Below are 23428 nucleotides of genomic sequence, written 5' to 3' on the forward strand. Positions count from 1 at the left end.
AAAGGCAGCACAGAGCAAGCACATCTCATAGGCACAAAGGTTCCTGTGCTGTTAGGGAAACACAGCCTGAGGAAATCCCCGCCTGCATAACCGAGCAGAGCTGGCCAAGCTCTACAGAAAGTCCCAGAGCATGCACATACACATGCTCCCTTTGGTCTGTTCAAAATCCACATCTGTACATTGGTTTGGGATCTAATTAGAACACTTCAGTTAGTTTCATCTCTAACACAACTTCCCTTCAATAAACAATCCCAATCTGTTGCCCAGAGGTGATTCTAACCAGTCCATTTTCTGTTTTTGGTTTTTCCTCTCCCTGCTTCATATTTGCAATCAGAATGTAATATTTTTTTTTTCTTCAGAATTTTAACTGCTTTTATTTTATTTATTAAGAGGGGGAAAAAAAAGGTTGAAAAATTTCCTATTTAAAATAAGCCTCACTGAAATTAAAATACACTTGTACCTGTACTGTGATTGTGAAACAGTGAATCACTAAGCTGAAAGAGGAACTGTTTAATTTCAATGACTGTTTCACTTCACTTCAACCCGACATTAAGCTAAAAATATTGGAAAAGGCTGTTGTTAGAAAAGTCGTTATATTTAAGCTAAATTTTTCATGGGAATCTAAATGCTTAATAGGTCTAAATATTTTTTTTTAAACAATCATTTCACAGAAGAAATTCAGTCTGATACAGAGCATAGTTTCTTCTTTTTAAGTTGGTAATCAGAAATCCTGGTTCCTTAACAGCCTTGGATCCATTCCAATTTAAATGCTTCCTGCAAAGGGAACCACAGCAATGTGCTCTGGTCAACCTGGGGGGAATCTTAAAGGTAATTTGGAGATTTTCCCACCATAATCATAAGTGATGTGAAGAACACGCTGTGTCCCCAGAGGATCTGAAAACTGGGTCATGAGGTAGAGAAAGCTGCAGGGGTGGAGAAAATCCAACAGCATCAGGTCCAGCCCTCTCCAACGCACTGATCCAGAAGTTGATGCTCTCTGAACACCATCTGCCTTGATGGTGAGGAGCTGCCTACTCCAAGGCACCAGGCTGCTGCTCCTGCCCTGGTGACACACAGCTGGATAACGTGTGCATCATTTGCCTTGGGGATGCCTCAAAGGCCACAGTGAGCCTGCAGGGCTCTGCAGCCTGCAGGAAGAGCCAAAGTTACAGGGAGCTTCCTGCATCCTCCAAAGCCAAAGCTCAGCACTGGAGCAGAATTTCCTATAGAAAGGCCGTTTCTATCTGCTGGCCTCAGACGAGCTGCGGTTATTAAACCCTTGAATGAACAAATCAGATGTCTATTTACCAAGTCTGCCCCTTGATAGCACTATTTGATCAATTCCAGAATCCTTTCTGATAGGTAATTAAAAAAGCTTTTCCTTAGTTATAGTGTGGAGTGAACCATTAATTACACTTCAGAGCCCCAGAGATGCAATTCTTTTTCTATTGTGAAACTCTATAGCAAGCCACGAAACGCCTGCCTCTATACAAGGACTGAATAAATGAAAGTAATTTCCTTGAGACCTAGATTCCTCTGCTTTTTATGGCTAAAGACTTGAGTTGCCTCAGCATTAATAAGTTTGCTCTTTAGGGTTGAATTTTCTCAGTACAAACATCCATGACCATAACACAAAGAAATATTTTCTTTGGCTGATAGAGCCAGCAGACTGAATCCATTTATTAGTATTATTGTTATCACTGAACTGCCACAGTGCTCTTGGCATCGAGTTGCACAGAAGAGATCAGTTACACTGAAGATCTCCAGCAAGCGACAATTTCTTGTCAAAACCAATTCAGCCCTTATGGAAGCCCCAGGATCATATTAGCTTTCCTCAAAAGTACGCGTAATGCATCACAGCAAGTGGTTTTGACAAGTGCACGTGTGCATGTGTGTGGATGTGTTTGGCATGCAGAGAAACCCCACAGTTATTTGAATTGTAAAGTCAAATGTTAGGAAGTTAGAGAAGGCTGGATTTACAGGTGTTCACCCTGTTTCATTCAACCTCTTGCAATCCACCCTTCTATATCAAAAAGAACACAGGAGTTGATGTTCTCTTGGGAGATGATGCTTACATTTGAAGCACTCAGTTATCTGACACTTCCCAATTTACCAGGATGCCACATTGCAAAATAAACTGTGTTTGCAAGCTTGAGAGCCTTTTCCCTCCATGTCTTTGTAAGAAATTCCATAGGATTCTGACTTCTGTATTCTTAATCCTTGATAATGTCAAAAATTTACTGCCATATACAGAACTGCAGCACCTCTATCTTTATGCATGGCTGGGAAGGTTTGAGTGCGATCTCTTGTTACAGGAGCACAGACCTGTATTTTGTGCTGCAGCAGTGAAGGCTGTTATACCCAGAAAGGCAGAAGGATGGCTATGGCTGCTCCTGGATCTGCTGTAGCAGTCCAGCGTACTCCAGCTAAACCTGCTCTTCTTTTCCCTCTCAGCAACCCCAACAAATTAAGTCACTTGAAGTCAAACAACTCAGCAGGGATTTGGGTGGTTGATGCCGGGCACTTCAGCTTAAGTGTGAGATTTCTATCTAAATCTTGGCTGTGTTGCTCCAGACTTACTTTTGGCCATTCAGTCAAACACTCGTCCTTTGACATCATAGTAAGGAGGATGCACACACAGCCTAGCAGGTTTCACAGAATGTCCTTGGACAGGATTCCAGGCTATTCTACAGCTACACACGTCAGTAAAGTCAGCTGATACAGATACGTGTGCTTATGCTTTCCCATGCATATGTGTTGGGGCCATTAGCCAATACAGCACTCAGGTTCATGCCATCACAACCCTCATTTTTACTATCAAAAACATAAATGGAATTGAATCCAATAACGTTTGACCACTGAATAACCTGGAGAGTCAGAGAGCACGCCCTGGCTTAGCCATGTGTTGCCAGGGGAAAATAACCTATTCCTTCCTATGTGCCTGTATGACAGAGGAAGTAATCCCATCACAAGTGCTAACAATTCCCTTGTAGCAAAAATAATCACGCAAAAGTCTTCTGAGGTACTTCATAAGTACTTCTGGAAAATTTACTCCAAAATTTACATAGTAACAGTCAGTAGTGACTGGACCACTATTTCACAGTTATTTTTATGTATTTTAACAGATCAGAAAGATATCTGAACAAAGTGAAAAATCTCAAGTCAGTCCAATTCTAGGGTTATTAGCTGAATGTGTGTAAATACCCATTCGTCAGCCATAAGAAATCCTGAATATTCTGCTCCACACTGAACTCAAACACCTTTCATTCCTGCTGCTTGGTCTTTGCATCTTTCCTGAGCTCAGCAGCACAGCACTCAGCTGCTTCAAGGCAAAAAGTTACTTGAGAATTAAAAAACCTGCTAAAAAATCAGCACAACTTTGATACCAGCACATTCTATTCATGTGAAATCCAACATGGAATGAAAATACTGTTCAAGGTCACATTGAATATACTCACAAACTGTTGGAGAGGTTTTGCATTGTTTTATATAGCAAAATTGCAATTTCTATATATTACATGTCTCTTGAAACTAAACAGCTTGAAATATCAAATCACAGTATGTTTTTGAACTGCTTTCCCCAGGGTTGACTGCTCTCTGCAGAGAGACAGGGCAAGCATTCAAACTGTGGGAGGTGCAATAGAGAAGAAAAAGCTGAGACATTTATTACACCACGTTTGGATCAAACTATCATTTTGCAATTATTATGTGAATTGTAATTGCAAGCAAGATATTTACTGTCATTGCTTCAAACACAGCACAAAATCTGCTACCGATTTAACGATTCTCGTCTCAAAGAGAAGCATTCTGAGCGCAGTTATATTTGAGCTGGCAGCAGATAGGAAGGCAGAAACCAGCGGCGGTTTATGGGAAAAGCATTTGGGCACAGCATTGCCCACACAGGCTTGCAGACTTTACTGCAGTGGAAGGACATGGCGGTGACTCCAATTTAGGGACCTTCACAGTCACACTCCCTGTGTAGCCTAATGTACTTTCAATTTGCTGAGTGGGGACGAAAATACCTCCTGAAAACCAATCACACTTCCAAACGTTTACTGAATATATGCTAGAAGATGGGAGAAAATGCTCATTCTACCAGAATGAAATACTGGAAAAAAATAAGTCAAAGATAAACTAAGAGTTCAAAGATAAAATGAACCAAAAGGTGTAATTCATGATCAAATTTATTCTAAAACAAGATTAAACCTGGAATATTACAAGTCCTATATTTGTATAGTAAAATCATGTTTACTTTCCTAAGTTGTGTCTACGAAATCCAGACAAATCTATACGCATGTATTTTAGTCTGGTTTTCTTCAGAGACTCGCCATGGACTCTGTACATCGCCTTGGCCATCAATTCTACCTTGCTTCTCAACTGAAGAAAGAAAAGTGCTTTCTTGTTAAAGATGGAAAATACTGGGAACAACATAAGCATAAATCACAAGCAGACTGAGAAGCTGCTGTCCATATAAGGATGGACACATTGGTTTCCCCACAGCTATTTCCCAAACCAAAGTCAGGCTCAGGTTTGCCCTGTGGCTATGGAGCACAGCTGGAAGTAGCATTATAGGACACGTTGGATAAGAAGAGGTTGATTACTCTGGCATGCCAATACATGGCACAAGAAGGGAGAGAAAACTGAGTTCAACATTACAGACCCTGTATTTTACTATCTGCACATCTGAAGGTGTCAGAGACAAAAGCAAACTGACTAACAACAAAAATACAAAATCAGCACTTCATGTAAGAGCTTCTACCTTCCCCAAACTCATTTTTCATAGCAATTACCCTGCCACCCATAAGACACTATTCCAGAATCTGGGTCTAACCAAAATCATCTAAAGAATGTTGGAACACCACAAGGAAGGCAGTTCTTCATAACTCAGACAGTTATGCATGCAGCACTGCCTTATGAGATTACCATATCAAAAAGCTTAGCTGAAAGAATCATAAATGCTTTCAACTGTGGAAGAGCACGATCTAAAGTCAAACATCACTGCGCTGTGAATGCTCACATGCTTCTAAGAGCTGTTAAGCTAGATTCAAACTTTGCAGCTTTCGTTTTTATATTTCCAGGCAGATCATTCTAATTTATCACCCACCTGACCAGCAGCTAACAACAGGCCTGGTCAAACCTCACTGACGTTTACTTGAAAAAATTCATATTGCTTTTAAGGGACTTTGAACCAGAATCTGATGTGCAACTCAAACATTTGCATGATGATCGCAGTCTACCTTTTTTTCCAGGATAATTTCATTACACATTTTTATGATACATTGACCAAATGTGACATCAAAGCAGCATTTTTTTTTTCCCTTCTCTTCACCACCTCTTTGATCTAGGTTTTCTTTTGTACAGCAAGTATCTGAGAAAACAAATGCTGAGTCAATACTACTGAGATTAGATTAATATGTAACACAGCTAATGAAATTTGTGGTTAAGATGAAGTTTTGTTTTGCTGGATTTTGTTTTTGGCAGCTTGAGCTGCCTAAAATCCTAATTCTATTGCGATCCACACACAGAGCACAGCTGTTTTGCTTGGCTAAACTTTTCTCTCTGCTTAATACGATACTTTTTTATTTAACTTTCAGTTCTGCCTAGGAGCCCCAGTGGGTTTTTTAAAACAGAAGATTATTATTAGAAATTAATTAAGTATTCTTTTCAGTTCTGTCTCCTGAGAGTAGCTAGGCATTGCTGCTGATTTTCTCAGCATTAAGACATTACTGATTGTCATTCATTGGCTGACAGAGAGGATGTCACATCTGGAAGATGCATAACTCCACAATATGGAAGATTATAAGGACATCTAATGCAAAATATAATAAACCATTACATATAATAAACACATAATTCCAAATTTAACACAGGCATATGGAGATTGTAATACTAGAATAAAAATGTACACATACTCCAGAAACTAAAAAAAAATCTCACTGCAATCACAAGACCTTTGTGGATTATATTTAGTCTATGTTTCAGTGCACTGCAGACCCTGACTAAACACTTCTAAGAACATCAAGTGCAGTTAAAGAAGAGGCAGTTGATTTGCTGTTGTTTTTGACACAACACTTCATGCTTGAGATGGCAGCTGGTCATTTTAATTTTCACTAAACTCAAGGGTATGTGTATGACTAAATGTTGGCAGACTAACTGGAAAGGGATGGGAGAAATCAATTGTCATCAAGAGTCCAAAGAAAAACAATCATTTGCTCTAATAACAACATGGAATTCAACTTACTTTTTTGGTCTGTAGTCAGGGATGGACCTGTCGAGAGATATCCTGTCACTGAGCTGGGCATTGTAACCATATTCTTCATATTTAGTCTCCGATTCATGGCTATCGTCTCTTAGGGTAGCAGCCATTCCCCCCTGGCCCAAGCCTCCTGGACCTTCAACTAATCCCATAGGCTTTGCAAGGCCTAAATAGAAGTTAAAAAAAAAAAAGACAAACAATTATCCAAGAACATACATCTAACCTCTTCTGCTCCCACAGAAGTTTTAGAGAACAAGATCTGAACTCCCATAAAACCCAAAATCTCTAAATGCTTCTTGGCTCTGTGGAAATTTTCCTCAGCTTTTCAAGCCAGAGTTCATATCAACACACCTTGCGTTATTACTGCATAATTGCTAATGAGCAAACTATAAAGAACTAATTATCAGCTTTCAGTTTCCCCTTTTTCCCAGATAATTCCCTGAAAACAGGAATCTTGTTTCCAAACATCTCAAAATGCCTAATTATCCTTGATTTCATCTCACTACATCTACACTGGAAATCCACAAAATGAGATCTCAGAGTAAGAGGTCAAATACTCAGAAGAGTTGGAAAAGGAATATGGGGTGAAAAAGCAAGTCATTCACATGTGAACTGAGGCCAGACCCTTTCCCAGTGTACTCTGATACAGCTCCACAAATTGCTTTGGATTTCCTCTGCCCCTCAGAACTACGTCAAATGGACCATGTATATCGTGTGCAGATATTCAGCTCCACAAAGCTTCTAGGATCACAACGTTTGGACACACGAGCTAAAATGATTAACCCTGCACTGCTTAGTGCTAAGGCATTAGCCAGTCAACAATCCATTTGTTAGATTTCGTATGCTAATATATTACTGCTTAGCTCAAAAATACATTTAAAACAAAATGAAACAGGCACTAAAAAAATACCCATACAATCACATCACCAAGAACCTCTTCCATGGTAACAGTTATTTAATTAGGTGTTGAATTCTGATAAATAAGCTCCTCAAATATCCCATGTTTCACGTCAAAGCTTTCCTTCCCGAAAGGCTGACTATCAACAAGTTGTCATAAGCTAAAAAGTTATTTATAATAGTCTTGGGGATACCATACAGAATTGTGTAAATAACCTCCAAACCGTTTACAGTGCAGAGCAAAACGGAGTTTGACCTGCTCAACGTATTTCAAATCAAGAATTTTCCAAGATGAATATGTCAGTATTTCAAATAAACAACTAAAGAGAAATAGAGAAGAAAAACTGTCAACGCTTGCTAGTAACAGACAAACACGATAGTACAAAGCTAGGACTGGCTTCTCCAAGTCAAGTAAGGTCTGTTACAAGTTAGCCCTCGTATGGGAATTTCTCTTTTATCTCATTGCTAAGACAGCTCTCATTTGCTAAAGCTTTGTCATCATCTCTGCTTAATTACAGAAGGACAGAACGGAGAAGCAGAGGCTCATTTGTGGTTTGAGCAGATAAAGTTAACATTTTCTACTATAGATGCTTGTGATAAAATCTCCTGCTAAGGTTAAGTGCAACACACAAACAGTCTGCCTGAACATGAACTACCAGCTGAATGTCACACATTGCCTCCTAAAATGCACACATCGTACTGCAATCAGTGGTCCCAGGTCAGGACTTGACCCTCATATTTATGTTTTTGATGTCTCCTTCATGTTCCTCATTGTAATATGCTGAAAGGATCAACTGTCTCAGCAGGACAAAAGAAGGAAAAAAAAATGAAGCCCTACAGAAAAATATCCTTGGCATGGTCAAGCTTTTGAAAAATTCAGAGAGCTCTAAGCATTCAAACCCAATGAATCATTGAAAAGAAAGGAAAACAAGAAGCTGATGTAGCCATGGTCTCATTACAGGTGTGTGTGGGAGGTGAGCTCCGGGTCTCACCAGTGAGCAAGATCAAACAGAGGTATGAGCAGGAACCCCACAGGCCACTCAGGCAGGAGGGGAAAGCAGAAAGACGAAGCTTCACAGCAGCATCTTTTGATAGAGTTTCATATTGCTGGGACACAGAGAGAGAAGACCAAAGAACCGAACTACTGGGATTGAGATACTGATGTTTAGTCAACAACAAACTTCTTCAAAGCTTTAAGTGAAACAAAACCAGTGAAAATGAAAGGTATGCTCAAGGCAACGGAACATCTAATCAGCATACATCTCTTTTCTTCAGTCAGTCACAGTCCCAAAACTGGGATTTTGGGCAACCTTCGATGACTCATCCCCCAACATTCAATAATGCAAAACAGGCCAGCGATGCTGTCTTCCTTTCTCAAACATATTTTTCTCCAGTAAGGGATGAGCTAATCCAAAAGACAAGTAGGAAACTGTTCAAAACCTGTCTCAAAATGTACAAGAATGCAAGAAAATCAGTTCAGATAGACTGAGGTGAGCCAGCAGGATGGCACGGTGCCTATTCCAGCCCATGATCCTTCTGGCAAAATAAAGAAATAAATAAAATAAAAATCACAAGGAATTAGTAATGCAAGCCACTTTGTGGACCGAACATCAAAAATTAAAAAAAAGTCAGCTCACAGTTTCTGTAAGATAATTACAATTATTTCAGGCTTCTCTTCAGTTTTCATTTATGCCTCTGTGCTACACTCGGATTGATGGAAATGTTCTTCAGGTATATGCAGAAGTATTTGGAAAGTCTTTGCATACTTGGCTTAGCCACGCTCCTCTGTGCAAAAGCAGCAGGGACAAGAGCCTTTATAGTGATCTTAGGGTGGCCACACGAATCACTGCCCAGCTAAAAGCTGATTTCTCCTTTCATATGTAAACAGAAAAACAGCACAGTACCAAACCTTTGTCAAGAGGTTTGAGTCTGAGTCTGGCTCACAAGCCAAAGATTGCTGCTGACTTACACTGGCAACAGTCCAGTCTGAGATACAAATCCAAATCATAGCCCAATGTTGAGTCACCACTTATTAGGAATCACAAATGTGCATACTGCATCTGAACGGGACTTATGACTCCAGCTGCAATCTTCTAGTGTAGCCCTGACTGGTTCTGTTTCAACTATTACAAATATTATGGCGTCTACATTTACAGTAGTGATCAGTCTGCAGCTAGTAATACATTTCTGCAGTCTGAAGGGAGAGAGAGAAACTAGCACAAGGGAGGCTTACAATTAGGGATTGATATAATCATGTCTCCAATTGGGTCATGCGAAGGGAGAAAGCTGTAAGCAAAAAAAAAAAAAAGAAAAAAAGGCATGTGAAATTTGGGGGTATTTAAGGCCTGTGTCCTTTCTAATGAACAATTTTCTTCCAGAAAAGCAGAGAAACACAGACATGATTTGAGTTGAAAAACTCTTCAAGAACTGTGTTACAGTTACTGATTTTACATTACAGAATTCCTTTGAAGTTACTATATGAAGCACATTCTGGCACTAAATATTTCTGAACGCATTTTATGGAGCTTCATTGTGTTTCTTCCTTTTATTTCAGTTTAGGATGAGAGGACATAGGGCCCTTTGACCAGATTTGCTATTTAACATCTGTTGCTTTAAAAGAGAAGGATCTAAGATTGTAATCTCTAGCCTGACAAGTAGTCCTCACTCAAGTCATTACAGAAATTATGTATTTGAGACTCTAAATCTCTTCTCTCCCCAAAGGAAAAACCTAATCTGCAGCCTAATCTTCCTGCATTGCACAGTCTCAGACTTACAACACTAATAGCAATTAGTGATGCCGCATGCCTCTGTTTTACTTGTCTAACATATGGCATCTTAAAGAGGGCTCCGTTTCCAATGAAAAGTCAGCAGTTTCCCCCCCAAAACCACAAACAGGCCTTATTAAAAGCAAGTCAAATTAGGCACTTTAGAAGTTAAAGAACCCAGAAAACCAGACACTTCATTAAGCTACGTCCCTGAAAGACTGCAATGTGGAAATTTATTTGCTGATCGCTTAGAATCATTTGGGCTGGGTTCTGATGTTACATCAAAGCAAATTGAAGATGACTTCATTAAAGTTAACTGACCTGCTTTGATGAAAGGAACTCCAAGATGTGGTGTGCTCATTTGACTTCAAGCAATGATTTAATTCCAGCAGCTCAAACAGCTAAAACTTTATTCTTTATACTACAAGTTCTTGCAGTTTACAGAACAAAACACTTGCATCTTTAAGGCATAAGAAAGAGGAGAATGAAACTTTCAACAGAGCAGAAGCATCAAGCAGTTTGCTTTCAGTTTTTCTTATGAGAATTAGACAGCCTTCCAAAGCATGCATAATGACAACTGCTTCACCTACTTTGCTCCCAAGCCTTATATTCTAGTTCTTCATGATGCTAACCATGAACACCACAGAACACAGAACACCACAACAGTGCTCCCATAGGAAGTGGAGCTGGGTTCCCAAGCACAGGAATTTAAGTGAAGTTATTTGTGCCCTGCTCAATGAAAAGCCAGGCTTCAGGGGCTGCTCACGGGAGAATTCATTCCCAAGGGTCTCACCTACTGGAACAGCAGGGAAATGGGTGCATTTCTGAAAATACTGCAGCTGGGCAGTGAGACAATTGCTATTGATTTTATATGCTGTGCGTTCAGGTCCTACAGTGATGGAGAGCAGTGCAAAACCTAAAAAAGACAGATGGAAAAATGTCTCTGGTTCAAACTGCAGCATATACCTGGGTTCTTACAAAAGCAGATCAGACAGCAAAACTTCTCCATTTTTTCCTTCTTTTTAACCTTGCTGCAGACTTCCAGATCCTCCTCCTATGACTTGTCTCCCTGTGGCTGTGACTAGGATCCATTTTCCCACAGCCTGTGAAGCTGCTGTGGGCAGGGAAGGCAGCGATGCTGTTCATGTCACCCTGAGGCTCTTGCCATGACAAAGGGCTGACAGAAATCCCACTGCCATCTGACTCAGCTCTGCAACAGTGATGGGCAGAGGTGGAACAGCAGTGGCAGTGCCCCATGAGCTGCAATTTTTAAAGATGTCTTTTCTTTACATTTTTAGACTAAAAGATCTACAGCTGGTACACTGGGATCAGTCATACCCTGTTCAATGACACAGATGACAATAAGGTCACAAACAATTAGTGTCTGTCACTCGTTTCAAATTTATTGTTCTTATTGCAAAGATTTCTGAATATGACAGAAATTGCTAGGAGAATAGAAAGCAGAACAAGCTGGTCTTAGTTTCTCCAACAGATTAATTACTCTGCAGGATGCATAATTTCCTAGGAAGAAAAGAGGCTTTCTATTTCTCACCATAAATTCTGTCACAATGGAAAAATTACTGACGAGATTTAAGTGAGAAACTATGGCAAAAGATCAACTACATCTGTAATTATTATAGTGTTGTTTTGTTTTTTTTTTTTAAATATATATGCACCACCACTACAGATAGCTATAAAATCAGGTTCAGCCAAGGTTCTTAGACATGATTAACCTTTTGTCAATTCAAAATAAAGGTAAGCAATTGAGAGTAATTATATGCCCACATTCACAGTAGCACAGATCTGCTCATGGCCTTTCCCTGGCCTTTCTGTCACTTCTGGCAGCTGTGATTCTGCTCCCACATTTCATCCCTCCTCCAACCAAAACCTGGGCAGGTGGTTTCAGGGCTGCTGAGCCCAATCCCAAGGGCAGCTCCACCACCAGGGCCAGCAGATAACTGACAACTGCTGGCCTGTCTCAGTCTAAGATTGAGAAGGATTCCAAAGGAAATCTCTGAGCTTCACCTACTCTTCATTTAGACCGTCTGCATTCTAGAATAGCTCTGGAAATGAATGTTGGTTTCCAGGACCTTAAAAGGAAGGAATAAAACATTCCCTTGTAAAACAGTTGGCATAGTCACCCAGCAGTTTTACCTGCAACTCCAGGTTTAAAGAGGAAACAAAAAACCTCAGTGTTACAGCTGTATCCTTCCCTTTCCAACTCTGAATACTGACTTGAAAATATGCTTGTATACCAACAAAAAAATCTTTAGATCCTTGTTTTACAAAGATTTCGGGGGCAACAGCAACTTGACAGAGACTGACAAAGCTGACTTTTTGAATGAAAAGAAAAAGGTTCATAGAGGTTCAGTAACACAGTTATACAAGCCCCAGATCTCTGCATTTTTTAAATCTGGTCCTGTACAAAACCACAGTACAAGACAGAAATGTTAACCACTCCTTCTGGAGGCAGGTACCAAATCAGCTGCATCTAATGAGTCAGCCCAAATGTTTCTATCTTTAATTACTACCGGATTGTGCAGACTTCGTGATCTCATACTGTTGCAACTAGAAACTTCACATGAAAGTTGCAGCCTCACTGACTGGTGTAACTGTAGGCAATGAGATTAAAAATGGTTCCTCCTCCTTCAGGAATTAACAGCTCAGGTCAGAAAGAAGCAGATGCATGAGAGAAGCAGTTGGCTGGAGGAGGAGGAAGAAAGAGCAATGTGAAGAAGCCGTTCAACACTAAGCAAAAGATCTCAGCTCACCAGTCCTGATACTTATAGCTTCATTTTGGTGATCCCTAAAAATAATCATGAGGAAAAGAGTCTCCAAAATGCCATGTTTAAACCAGAGAATGGCTCAATAGCATAAGCAATGCTTTGCCTCTCATATACGGATCAGGGATGCTCTGATCAGATGCTCACTTGAGGTCAGAAGATGCTAACAATATGGACTCTCATTAAGCTATCACGTACAGAATGGTATTTTCTCCTTTCCATCCTATGACATCACCCTAACTCTGCCAAAATGCTGAACAAGTTTTAGAATCTGCACTTTCCTTTCTTTCTCCCATGCTGTATGTTACATTTCTGGCTGAGGATCTCATGCCATAATTTGCCAAGAACAGATCTACCCTATGGAATATCCAAAAATTAGTTTGATCCAGACAAAGAAGTTGGCACATTCAATAGCAGCTCAGTGAATCAAAATTAAATGTGGAAAAGTAAGCTACTTTGCATTTGCAAGCACCATGAACAAAAATACACAAAAGAAAGGCTTCTTTGAAACTACTATTCACTACTACTTCAGTCAGCTTCGCAAACAGTAGTATGCAGCAGGAAGCATCCTTGCAGTCTGCTCAAGGATTCAATCTAAATGTTAAACAGAGTCTGGTTCCTAATTCCTGCATATCCCAACTTTCCATATCCCAAATCAGTTTCTTTTGACACCACCTTGCAAAAAGTCTACTTAATATATAAGTCCTGCTGCCCAGAGAACTGATGTAAATTTTGTCCATATCAAAGGTACTTATTTCCTAGGCTAGGATGAATGATGTTTGTGAATGAGATTTGGTTTTACATACAGAAACAGTCAACAAATTGCACTCCACAGAGACAGAAGTTCCAACTCCTTATGAAGAGAAAAGAACAAAACCCCATCCAATTTAAATGACTACAGCACTTCCATTTATCTGAAATCCAAAATACAGTCTCATTCTTTATGGTTGTGATCAAGTTTGCTGCTTCCTCACCTGAAAGATTTATGTCCCCTGGTATCTAGTATCAGCATCAAGTATCTCTGAAGATATACCATGGAGAAGACAAACAGTATCCTGTGACTAACAGTTTGAAAGGAAAAAGTGCAATAACTCCTTGCAAAGCTGAAACACTTAACAACTTTTTGGCCCTGGAAACTACAAGGCAGCAGTGTGCCTTGACCTCTTGTTTCCAGACCTTTCTTGTCTGTTCAATTGGAAGCCAAAAATAGTGTTTCTCAGCCTTCATCCACAGATGACCGACAATCCTGCAAGACTTTTCTTTTTGTGAGAAGATTGCTGAACGGAGGTGAAGGGATGAAGTGATGGCAGCTCTACCTACAGGAAGGATATTCCTTTTCTGCCCACTGAAAGTAGTCAGAGTGCAGAATCAGGAGCCTTGAAAGTGATGCAATTAGGACAAATATCCAAACCATGATGTGCTTTACCCATTGTTTTTTGGTTGTTTTTTTGCCTTCCCAAAAATCAAGACACATCCTGGTCTCAGATGGTGCTCTGAGGTGCAGCCTGTAAGCATCTGTCAAGTGTTTGAGGTACATTAGATGGAGAAAGCCATACGGATTTTGCCAGGCCAAAAACCAGGGTTGTTATGAGCATATGGGCTGGAAGCAGGCTCTGACAGTCCATGCTACTCACTCTATCCCTAACACATTGATACACTAATCCTTAAACTCTTTACAGTAAGCCTTAACAGAACAGGATTTGGTCAGAACAGCCTTTTTCCTTACTCTTTTCATAGGACGCAGATCTAGATTTAGAGCACCTCTGCAGCAGGCACTATATGAGCCCAAAGAAACTGTTCCTATCCCAAAGAGCTCATTATAAACACTGAAGACAAGAAGGTCTTGTCCCCTCTATACAAATGGCACCCTGGAGATGAAAAGGGCAGGGCTCCTACACAAAAATAACATAGGGATAGGCTTTATATATATAAAAATATATATATATTTTTTTTTTTTCTCAAAAACAAACAAACAAACAAATCCCACTCATTATCAAGATGGTTCTGAAATGATTGATTCCTTTTGCTGAAAAGCTCATGGAAAAAAGCTCCCTACTGATTCAGGTTATTTTCAGAAGATGAAAGATGGCAGTTCTGCTAAACGTAGGTCAGGTTTCGTGCTGAGAAGGCTGAGCACAACTCCTTCTGTGTCTGTAGGGAAAAGGAGTCCTTGGAGACCTCTGGCAAAGCTGCTCCATGACAAATACAATATTCCTAGTGCATGACTTGGGACTTTCAAGAAGAGAGGAATACCTGAGAAAATACAAAAAATGTGTAATGGGGAGCCAAGCGTAGTAGGGAAAAATTACACCAGTCATCTTGTCATAATGCAGGGAACAACCAAGAGCATCAATGCAAAAGGACTGCATGTTGGGAAAAAGGGCAATACATGTCTTTACAGAGCCTTTGTTCCCTAACATACTATGGCAACGTGCTCCATGCATGCCACTGCTGGCTTCAACAGCCCCCTCACAAACCTCAGTTTTTCTTTTATTTGCTTTGCCAGCAACAGAGCCATAGCGTCAGCTACTCCCTTTCTGGACACAAATTCATTAACGCTTTTTAATTGGAAGAAATACTGTGTTTTTATGTACAGATATCTAATATCAAAAGTAATTGCTTTTATAGAATACTCATTTGAAGCTGGTTTCCCCTTGAGAGGAGAAAATGTATTCTAATTACAACAGATAATTCAGGAGAAGATAAACAGATTGATGTCTGGAAAGACCACGAGATGGGAGCCACGCAGACCTTTGGAGATGAAGATAAAAGCCATTTGTGAAGTAGGATGCTGATCTCAGGCTGACAGATAGTGAGAGAGATGCCAGTTTTGTGAGAGCCTTCATATAAGAAAAATCAATTTCCTAAGAGAAGGAATTTGTAAACAGGGGAAATCTAAGCAATATATTTCTAAACTTAAATTTTGAGTAACAACCAGCCAAAAAAAGACCATGCCCAATACACACAACTCTAAATTGCGTGAGGATTTTTTTTTTTTCCTACATTTTAATTTTAGTGTTCAAAACCCTCATTCACAGAGAAAGATCGGTTTGGTTTTTTAGATGAACAGATGCCAAGATTCTTCTAGAAGTTTTAAAATCCCAGTTGATTTGTGGCTTGCTGATAAAATACAGAAAATGGATTTTTCTCTTCAGGGCTTTGGAAGAAAGCCAGAAAAGTTCTCCTCTGGCAATGGCATAAATCTGGAGTTAGAGAAGCAGGAGCTGCAGCGCTGGGGTAGCAGCCCAGCAGCCCATGGATATTAAAAGTAAACAAAATCTGAGTGTCATTGGTTTGGTATCTGGCCTCTGGCAATAGTCAATACCTGAGGCTTCAGAGGAATCAAAACACAAATCATAAAGCACTTGGCCAATTAAACTGCACAGTCCATAGAAGCAGAGTTCCCTTCTGAACCCCACAGGCATGTAACTAAAGCCCTGAAGCATAATATTAGATTACCCTCATTATCTTAACACAGGCATGTAGAAATACAGGTTAAAACTAGTCAGCTTCCTGTAAAATCCCAGCCATTAACATAGGATTCAATGGCATTCTGCAGCAATTCTCCAGTAATATCACTGTCAGAGTGCCACTGGTTCATGTGAAATGGATCATCTGTATCAACATACAATTTTTTAATTATTATTTTTCTAGGGAAACAGTGAAATCTTCAGAGGAAAGTGCTTACTAACACAATAACAGAACCATTCTGGAGAAAGGGAAAGGAGGTTCCGCCTGAACATCCCAAGATGCATGAGTTAAAACTTCAGAGCTGCCTAATTAGCTTCAGGAACAAGCTGCCCCTAAGCCAAGTTAACGAGCTTTCATTTCATAAATAAGCAAAAGATCTTTTAAAAAAATAAGGATTTTTCTTGCAGGAATCAGAGGTGGGGAATGAAGGTGGCAGATCACTGCAGGAAGGGGATTCTGACCCAAGGTCCAATTGGGCTGGGGATGGAGCCCACGGCTTGACTGCAGCAGTAAATCCCACAGGACTGGGATCCACAGGGTAGAAACTATCTATCATCACATGCAAGGAATCTCAATAAACTTGCCCATTTGACTTCAGATCCTACGCAGGCTTATCCCAGTCCAGACTCCATTGCACTGATATTGAAGTCTGATCTAACCAAAGGCTGCACCACATCTGATCCTGCCAAATCTGTTTAATTAATTCCTGTCATCCCAGGATTTCACCCTTGGGACCCTGCTTTTTTGGCAGGGATTGTGCCCAAAACCAAGGGGGACACTTACAGAATTCTTAAGGTGGGAAAAGACCTCTAAGATCACCAAGTGCAAACACTGACCCCCACCACTCCTCTCCATACTTGAGGTGAGCTCCCAGCAAGGGCCAGAGAAGTTCATCTCCTGCAATATTATTTGCAGTCATTGTTCCCATTATTTGCAGACGTTCATATGCCTCCCTATCATTTACCTAAACAGCCTGCTATCAAATTAAACCACATGCACAGGCAGTTTTTTCATTAACAAATCTGCATAGAGCATTTGCCATTTGCATGACTGAAAAGCTCCCTGTTGTTCAACCCATTTTATACAATGGAAGATAACAACATTAAATCCAAACATAGCAGCTTCTGGAATTCAAAATCACATTGCTCTTTAAAGTAGGATGCTTTTATTCTGTAACTTTAAAATCAGTCCCCAGTTCCACCTGTGGGGAGGCAGCTACATTAAAGAGATAACTCAACAACTACAGACCTGCTGGCTACGTCCTCTGTTCTCCCTTTCACTCTCTAAGTCGTCATCTGGTGTCTGCTTTGATCACAACTGAATCAAGCAATCTGAAAAGCTCCCAAGCTTTTTGAGTAATGCTGGTTATCTACATTCCTTCTTGGGAACAGATGGCAGAAGAATCATAGGGTTTGGCTCGGAAGGGACCTTAACAACCATCCAGTTCCAATGTTCTGCCATGGACAGGGTTGCCACCCACTCTATTAGGCTGTCCAGGGCTCCATCTAACTTGGCCTTGAACACCTCCAGAGATCAGCTGCTACTGTGGACATGAGGACATGTTGAGTACTTCGGTCAGATCCCTTCATGGGCTCTTGAAAATTGGTTAATTCAGATATTGGTTTCGACAGGAGGCAAAGAGAGCCTCTATTTCTCCATTTTCCTCTGATTGTGATATTGCTTTGTAGGCCCTGTATAGGTGACGTGCTTTTCTTTTGCATTGTTACATGGCAACATTGATGGCTGGCTTCAGCATGCTCATCTTCTTGACAGGCTACCTATTTTACACCTATAGATACATTATCTATATATGTATATATATAATTTTTCTTAATCTACATTTGTTTGCCTCTTTTTCATACACATCTTTGCCACCTTCATGGAGTTTAGCTCATAAATTTGGCTTGAGATGGTTTCTATTTCTGTTTTTCCTCCTCTTTCCTTCTTTCACATGTATTTCCACATCTTATATCAATGTACACTACAGCTGTACCTTGCTTCTCAAAGCCAGGCTGCAGTGCCTACTTCCATCTTCTTAATACACATATGATTTAATTTTCTACCAGTAGGAGAGATCAATCCAAAAACAAACACAGGGCATATCTGAAACAGTTAAATGACAGCCCATTACCCAGCATCTACACCAAAATGCTTACAAATCACTAAGTTATGGCTACGTTGGGTGAAGACTATACCTATGCAGAGGGTCCTCACTAGCAAGATAAATCAGCAAGCACATTAATAGCAGATATACCAGAGGATCTGTGACAACTGAAGGTCTGATTCTGACCTATTCATAGAGAAGTAGAAGGGATCACAGAGCTGAAAGTCATACTCAGTTTTGAAGTGTCTTGCTATTGCATACAATTAATCAGGAATTTGTCAGGGAAAAGTAAAAAGAATTAGGTACAGTATTCTCTGGAGAAAGTAATTCAAAATAGGTGCTAGTTTTGCAAATGAACAGAGCAATGAGGATAAATAGCAATTGTCAGTAAAGCTGAGAAAATGAAAGTGTAATGTTGGAACAAAATATTGGCACAATGTTTTATTTAAAAGCAATAATAAAACCATTGAATACTTTGGGTTTTGCCCTTCCTGGTTTATTGTTGATATAAAGATAAATTGACTTCAATTTCCAGGAGTAGGAAAGTTACAGCCCTCTGTTACAGGCACTTTCAAAAACACACTGCTATAATACCTGATTCATTATTAAATAGATTGGCATCATTGCACGTTGGGATTTTTATGAATTGGCTGTGACCTACAGCTTGTCTAGGCCTGACAAACTTATTCCCAAGACGAAGGGGTTGGTTTTTTTGCAAAGGTGATGCATCTGGTAAGCATAGGCTACTTTGATCTGCCTACAGAGCACATTTATAGGAAGCACCTACATACAGAATTGAAACCATATAAGACAATGGCTGAGTTTTACAAACTGGGGGCCAGACTTCTCCAATTTATCTCACTAATCCCACTGACGGCAACAGTACTTGTCTGGTTTACACTAAGGGAATGCAACAATAAATTTACATTTCAGAGTCTCAATTTTCCTCCACGATTTCCTTCCCTTTATTTTATACTGAAATTCCACAGAATGAATTTTCCTCCCCCTTATAGTCTCAGGTTTGTACTTCTGGCTACATTAAGAGATGTTAAATTACACAGTAAAAAGAGTGACAAGGAGAGTGATGCAACTTACCTTTATACAGGAGAAGATTGTTCAGAGAAGAGACAGGTATGAACCAGAGCAACATACCTGAATGTCACAAAATGGAGGTCAGAGCTTACAGCCTGGACTCATTGCTCCTCAAGGACACAAAAAGATGTGCTATCCAGTATTTACACTTCAGGACAAAGCCACATTTTCTAGAGGCAAAAAGAGCTTTCTAGCACCAAATGGTCCCAGCAAAAGCCAATGCTGAGCCTGCTGGGCAATGAGAGTTATCTGATGAGATGAGCAGCAGGGCATGCTTTACTCTGCCTAGCAAAGAGCAGCACACCATCGTTTTCTCTGCTCCTTGCATAATTTAATTCTTCAGTTGGTACTGAAAGGCAGAGAGACAGGCTGGTGAGACTCAGGTCTGCCATTTTAGGAAGATAAAAATAAAGGAGGTTGTCGTGCACTACTGATTTAGTCTCGGGAAAACTGCATGCTGCTATAGTTATTATCCTAAATAAGAAGGAAAACAGAAAAAATGCTGGCGTTAACGTATCTCCAGCCAACAGAGTGAAGACTGGTTCCTTTACAATCTACAGACTTGATTTTTATCCTTGTGTTTAAATGGTAAAAATCTTGTTTGTCACTTACATGATTTTTAGCCTGGTTTGCTACGGAAAAATGGTTTGTGGAGCTCTGCTGTCTACATTTGTCTATCAGTCTGCTTCTCTCTCTCATTCCCTCCCCTCTCCTCTGCTTGTTAGATTTGGAGGTCTGTGCCTGGTTTCAGCCAAAGCTTGGCACACGTTCAGAGGTCTCCAAAACTCACATTGCTGCATGTGTCACAAAAGCCAACATCTGGAAAGAAAAAAAGCATTAAAATGCTCCTACTGAGAGAGGAGATTCAGGGAAAGCTAAAATCCAAGAAATCTCTCAGAGCTGCACCAAACACCCTAAGAATTCACCTCTAGGTCACCAGACCACAAGAAATGAGCTTCACTCATTCTGCTGCTCAAGGAACTAAGAGCCTATACTGTGGGGTTAACTGTGGTAATTACTGGATGTGTTGGTGTTGATCCTGTATTATCTGTCCTGTTCTTGAGCCTGAGTCTGATCTTGCCTCTGCAGTGCCATATCCCTTGAAGTTCTGGTTTGGAGCAGTTGTCAGTGATCTACGTTAGCTTCTCCTTAGGGCTACAGCAGTCCCACTGGGACTCACACAGACCTGAATTCTAGTTCACTAATCCCATACTTCATGTTCCAGAGGCAACTTCAACAAGAGTTGCACCAGTTTCATTCTTCCACAACCTGCACTGCGTCTCTAGGACAACAGCACTTCTCTCTAGTTTCTTGTCTGCAGAATTAAATGCTGAGAGAAGCTTAAACACCAAGTAATGTAACACATGCAGAAATGCCCTCTGCACTAATCAGCACCTTCTCTGAGGGCTGCATCACCCAACCTGAGTCTACTGCCATGCCCTGCTGTCCCAGCCTCAAAGTCAGGCCATGTCTTTGTTCTCTTGCGAACATTTCTCCTCCCTTCCTGTGTATTTTCTCTTGCTCTACACACTGTGCAAGGATGACTAGAAATCTCACTTTGTGAACTCTTTGACATGTGACAGAAAGGGTGACAAAGAATTCGGCAGTTAGGCAGGTTGAGTTCTGAATGAATCACAGAAGAAATTTTTAATTCCTTGAACCCATCCAAAAGGGCTCTCTGCAGTCTGATTTGGGGTATTGTAGGCCTGCAGAGAGAGCATGGCTGTGAATACAGGAACCATACCCAAAGGACTCTTTCAGAAAATGGAAACTTGTACATATAACTCCACTGGATATGAGGCATTATAAAAGCTGCTTCCATTCCAGAATTCATTTCCTGTTGGATGAAAATGCACTGAGCCAGATGGATCTATTTCAGGAGGAGGATCAGGCTGGCACAGGTTTAAAATCAAAGATTATTGGTTTTGTATACTCAGAGCTGGACAGTTGAGAGCACAGCGTTCTGTGCAGGTGCTGACACGTTCAGGCCTACACCACAGGAGCTTCCCAGAAAGCAGTTTGCCAAATATTAAAGAAATATGGAAATTTTTCTATGAGTACCTAGAAATCTTTTCACTTCTCCCTACAGTACTAAGAGAGAATAAAAGAAAGATATGCAACAAGCACTGAGATGCAATCACTAGCAGATTTTTCTTTTTAGATGTAGAAGTTCCTTTAAATGTGGGAGAAAAGACAAGTCACCAGGAAGAAACACAGAAGCAGGCTTCAGTGCAGTGCTGGGCTGTCCAAGTCCCTGTGATGGCGCTGAAAGTCAGAAGCCCGAATCCACAAACCTGCATTCAGAGGATTCTCCACACTACACAGATTATATAACGGAGCTTCCCAAACCACTCAGACATCCTTTTTTTTCCGAGCCAAACCTACTCATTGCTTATGCAAATTTTGTGTCAACTGTTTCAGCAGCTAGGCACCTTAGTATTAGGTTATTTAATAGCTTGGACATGGTCAGCTCACTCTTACCTTACACTCCACTCCCATCTGTTTCTTGGAGCCACCTGCAATCTATCATCATGCTCTGAGATTAACAGAAGAGCCTGCTTTTCCTATTAGAGGTGTGAACAGTACCTAATCCCTGCTCAGCACCTCTGGTACAGTGTTTGTAATACAAACAACATGGGAATGTGCAGACCTCACTGGCTAGCTGACACCAGCAAAGGTATCAAAATCATTTTCACCTGCAGGTTTGTGCTTGTCATAGTCACCAATGGGATTCAGGTTCTTTGCAGATGCAAAATTATGCAGCTATCTGTAACCTCATTTTATATATAGCTGGATGGCTAGAAATCTGCCCCACAAGGCATCAAATTTTAGTCCTAAAGAAGAGTAACCTTTAGGTTATACAATGCTATTTCAATTGATGATATTTTTAGTCTTATCACTGGCTTCAGTTCAGCATACACAGGAAAGAATGCCACCAATCTTTTCTACAACACAAAGCTTGCTTGAAAATGAGTTAATATAGCAAAAATACATCTTTATTTACAAAACCTTCACAACCCAGAGGTATTCAAGAGCTGTGCAAAAAATAAATTCAATTTCTAAAAGGACAGTACAGCCCCACTGCCAAGTAAAATACAAAACCAGAGTAAAGAGTCCAAATGAAAAACAACCAATTAACCCCATCACCTTACCAAGAATGCCACAGAGACAAAATGAGAAGCAAACTTCTCAGTATTGGAGGAGAGGGCTTTCCAGCTGTCATGGTGGAAACTTTCCAAAGGAAAAATGAGCTCCTGTGCAACCCACCCCCTTTTGCTCTGGTATCCCAGTATCTTGGCTAGGATGCTAGATTAGGTTGTGGGAAATAGCAATTAGAGACTGTGTAATCTTGCACAGGTTTCAGTTTCTGACACAGCCCCAAGTGCCCGAGCACTGCCCCTTCAGTACCATCCTCTGGGATGCAAGGTGAGAGCTTGCATACAGACCAGCTCTCCATCCAGGGAGAGATCCAGGACTTCCTGCAATGCAGGCAGTGGCTGAGGGATGGGAGAATGGTGCCCACGGCAGCACAGACAGCAGGTGATAGGTGGGAAGTGGTGTCCAGCAGTGTATGTGATGGGCAGTGTGCAAGGAGAGGATTCACCTTTACTCCATGGTGCACTTCTGTGGCAACAGATCAATCCATTTCCAAATACAGCCTACTCAGACACGAGGGGGTCAGACAGCCATGACAAGGCTGCTTATCTGACCTCCTGGTCTGTGTGCTGGTTTTTGCAAAATGCAAACTGGGGCCAGCAACAAGGTTCAGAGGCAGAAAGAAAAGTTCATTCTGTTTTAGACGTGTACTAAAACAGGAAACACTCCAAAACCTTCAAGGAATAAAGATCCTGTTCTCAGCCATAATAAAGCAACGTAGGGACACAGCAGGAAGTCATCCTTTAAACACAGACTTCATTGGAACTAACCGGTAGCGTTCATCCTGTAGCAGAAGTACTTTCATTTGGCCAAATTCACAATGGAACTACTCTGCTTCTAACTACTGGATCAAAAGCACAAGTGAATTTGGGTAACTGACTTCAAGAGGAGTAACTGCATGGGT

At 40.6% G+C, this 23428-nt stretch overlaps 1 protein-coding gene across 1 annotated transcript in view; it reads right to left on the reverse strand.

Annotated features, from left to right (window-relative positions):
* Positions 1-23428, reverse strand: part of GALNT9 (polypeptide N-acetylgalactosaminyltransferase 9) — a 116843-nt gene that overhangs the window by 86534 nt on the left and 6881 nt on the right. Inside the window, exon 2 of the mRNA XM_042828845.1 lies at positions 6242-6422. Within this exon, the coding sequence (XP_042684779.1) occupies positions 6242-6422 (181 nt within the window). The remainder of the gene's footprint in view (positions 1-6241; positions 6423-23428) is intronic.

This window comes from Centrocercus urophasianus, unplaced genomic scaffold (assembly GCF_019232065.1).
Source record: "Centrocercus urophasianus isolate 14NV4802_14NV808 unplaced genomic scaffold, USGS_Curo_1.0 seq_30, whole genome shotgun sequence".
In the NCBI taxonomy this organism is placed as follows: Eukaryota; Metazoa; Chordata; class Aves; order Galliformes; family Phasianidae; genus Centrocercus; species Centrocercus urophasianus.